Raw genomic sequence first — 3,597 nt, 5'->3', positions numbered from 1 at the left:
ACTTTTCTTGATGTCAAATTCTTTACTCACATAATCATTCACATCAATCATCATAGCTGCTCCTTGTGGGCCCAAAATGATACAACATGAAGTGAGTTCAACTTGCTTTGGTTGATGATTCACCCAATTTTCAAAATCTGACTGAGAAGCATCCTTAAAATACTTCAATGTACAATGCAGCGGATACTCTGGAAGCTTCGCATCAGACATATTTGCTGCAATAAACTTCTCCCACAATTTAACAGGCTCCAAAAGTCCTGCACTGAGATCTCCAATCCAAAACACTGAAGAAGCTTCAACATCTGTTTTCATTGACAATTGACGAGCAGTATCACTTGGCATTTCCACCAGACAGCCGTCTGGAGTACATTTTATTATACAATTCAATCTACACAAAGCATCTCTTCCCAAAAGTGCAATCGGTGTATGTTCTGATACCAGTATAGGTATTGTAGTTTTTTGATTTTTGTAGCAGAGCTCAATTGGTTTTGTAAGAGGTACCAGCTGTTTGACTCCCTCAAACCCGATTGTCCGTATCAATTGACCAGACATAGGGAGATGTGTAGCATCTTCAGGCCGAATGCAGGTAAAAGCTGCTCCGCTATCTACCATCACTTCTAATGGTTGATTATTTACTTTTACCCTTATTGTTGGATCTTGCTCCGGCCCTGACACTACCAGCTGACACCTCCCTTTCGGATTTTCTGGGCAGCCCTAGAATCCTGGCTCCGGGCCCCTGAGAGGATTCACCGGTCCCCGGAACGCCATTGGCTGACCTCTAAAGCCTCCTCTTGGGATTCCTCTGAAATTCCCTCTTCCTACTTTGTTACACTCACGGGCAAAATGTCCAACCAGTCCACAGATATAACACGCTTCAGAACTTTGTTGAAAATTTGGATTAAAGTTTCCTCTTGCTCTCCCTACATTTCCTCGACCTCTTCCTCTCCATGCCTGCTGCTGCAGGCCAAAGGTCGGCTGTGTGTTATAAACAAAAGGTACCACTGCACAAGGCTGTGGTGCCTGGTACTGATTTAGCTGTGACTGCAGCTGTGGCTGTGGCTGTGACATGGGCTGATTTATCTCAGGCTGGTTCTGCATAACTACTGCCTGCTTCTTCTCCTTCTTCTTATTATCTACCAACTGAATCTGGTTTAATTTTCTAAGGATCTCCTGATCTTGCTCCTTTTGTTCATACTCTTTCTTCCTATACAGCTCTACTTGGTGTGCTATGTGATCTGTATAAACACTCTTTATCATGCTCCCTAGACCAACCACTTCTGCTAATTTACTCCTCACTGACAGTGGCAACCCCTTCTGAATCTTAGCTCGCAAGATTGATTGCTCCATCTGACTGTCATCCGGATCATGTCCTGTAACACTTCTCCACATCTGATGCGCTCTTGACACATAAGCACGAGGATTTTCATCGCATCCCAATGATTCAATCAAAATATTATCAGGATGCACATTTGTGGGAAATGTGTCCTTCAAAGATCTCCACACTCTAGCTCTGTTTGCAGCAAACAACTCTGAATCATTTACAGAGGTACCCACATAACGATTAAGTCCTGCTCGCTGCAGAATTTCTTCCATGGCAGGAACTCCTAAAATGTTAGCTAACAATCTTTTAATGTCACCCATGGCAGATTGTGTTCCCACCATGATTTCTTCTAGTTTAGATATCCAGGGATGCGCCCCATTCTGGAGGATAGGTAATTTCTCCAGGATATCTGACATGTCGGTGCTTTGCCAGGGTTTGTATTCCAGACTTTGTCCTCTAATGATTACTGGACCCATAAAACTGGAACTCTTGTCTTTCCTCGGACGGAATGTATATCCTGTGTTTGATTTTTTAGCGCTTTGTGCTTCTAGATCACTTTTTTTAGCCTGTAATTCCTCTAATTTGTCTTCGAAAAACTCTTTTACCTTGGGTGTGGATGTTATAGATAGGCGTGAAGCGCAGTTGTCCATTTCCTCATTAATTACTTTTAGACACTCCTGTCTATCTTCTTCTTCCTTCCTATCAAGGTACTTCTTCTCTAGATACTCCATATATGATGGACTCAATTCTTCTAACTCTTCCTCGCTGTCCTCCCCTTCACTCTCAGTGTCATCTTTGGCACACTTTTTCTTTCCTGACTTAGCTCCTTTCCTCTCTGCTCTGGCTAATATCTTTTTTACAGCAGGATCGTATCCCCCAACAGCTCCTTCCAGATCACTTTGATCATCATCTCCAAGCTCAATCTTTCTAACTCTAATTTTATCCTTAGCTTTGAAATGCACAGTTTTGCTTTTACTTTTGCTTTTGGAGCTGGGATACATTTTTAAAGTTGTTTCTGCTTTTCCTGTCTCTATTATTTTCTCATTATCATCTGTAATATGATAATCTCCTTCCTGAGTAATCACTGGGAGCTGAGGATAAAGTTCTCTAAGCTCTACCTCCTTCTCATAAGGTGGGGGTCTCTGTACTGGGACCACATGTGAGAAGGGTGCATCAATTTCTGTCATTAACTTTTCTACACTTTTTGCATTCTTCTCTAACTCTCCTTGAGCCTTGTCTTTCTCCTCCTTCTTAGCCTTTGCCCATTGCTGTCCCTCTCTCTCAAACAGCTGGAGCATGTCAAGTTCCATCTTTCTCTTCTGCTTACGCTTCTCTCCCTTTTTCCCTTTCTTCTCGCCTGCTTTATATATGGACACAAGCACCTGCATTGTTTTAATTACATCTGGGTTAAAAGTCCCTACGGCTGGCCACGGTTGGTCAATATTAGACCAACGCCCATGCCACTTCTCTGACATTTCTGCTACACCTCTAATTAGAGGATTATTCTTTTGGACAACTTCAACAGGAGTGATTACTTTTGGATTGTCTATTTTTGACATTTTGATATTCCTCTCTAATTCAATTTTAACCAGATTAACTTAATTCTATTTTATTATGATTGTTATTATATCTAATTAATTACTACTAAATATATTTTAATTACTTATGCCGCTTCAATTGTCACAGTTGATGAAAAACAGATGAAAAGATTTACCAACTTCAGAAATCAAAAGAGAGTTCTATAGGTAAAAATTCACAACGCCAGGTCCACACACAAAGCTCTTCAACTACAAAATCAATAATCTTTAGCAATAACCAAACCAAATCACAAGCCAACAACAAAATCTCACACAAACCAGTATCTCAATAATGAAATGATCAGTCCGTTGCCAAGCTTTCTTCTAATTAACTACAACATATGTATGATGCATGTACTATAGGTGTGTGCACTAAATGTAAATGAAAGTACTATTATCAATCAAATTGCATCAACAACATCAACTATAAATGTATGCACAGAGGTTAAAATGCAGGTACATTTGTCGGAAAGAGTTTGTGGATAAAATCACACTGGCCTTTATCACTGGATCCCGATGCAAGCGCTGTCGTCCGCAAGCCTCAGTCCCTGTGATGCAAACCAGCTGTCCTTGCGCCTCCAGACACACCCTTTGTCCTTTTGCCTCCTCTTTGCACTCTCATACCATGAAAGGAAAACAGACAAATGGTTCAATGCCTTATCAATAAAACACTTGAACACTTGAAAACATTCCTTCCCC

General features: G+C 41.0%; 1 protein-coding gene across 1 annotated transcript; it reads right to left on the bottom strand.

The window, feature by feature from the left end:
* Positions 1 to 570: 570 nt before the first annotated feature.
* Positions 571 to 2,678, bottom strand: LOC146979237 (uncharacterized). Its single transcript, XM_085788675.1, has one exon. It carries the CDS (start codon positions 2,629 to 2,631, stop codon positions 715 to 717), a length of 1,917 nt encoding a protein of 638 aa, XP_085644801.1. The 5' UTR covers positions 2,632 to 2,678; the 3' UTR covers positions 571 to 714.
* Positions 2,679 to 3,597: the final 919 nt, after the last annotated feature.

The sequence above is a fragment of the Trachurus japonicus genome, chromosome 10, assembly GCF_045865225.1.
Source record: "Trachurus japonicus isolate A0001 chromosome 10, Traja_1.0".
Lineage (NCBI taxonomy): Eukaryota > Metazoa > Chordata > Actinopteri > Carangiformes > Carangidae > Trachurus > Trachurus japonicus.
The sequence above is the reverse complement of the archived record's forward strand: the minus strand, read 5'-3'. Positions and strand labels throughout refer to the sequence as shown.

Bases quoted from the DNA above. Each gene is read 5' to 3' on its own strand.
- LOC146979237 (XM_085788675.1), bottom strand. From the start codon at position 2,631: ATGGAACTTGACATGCTCCAGCTGTTTGAGAGAGAGGGACAGCAATGG.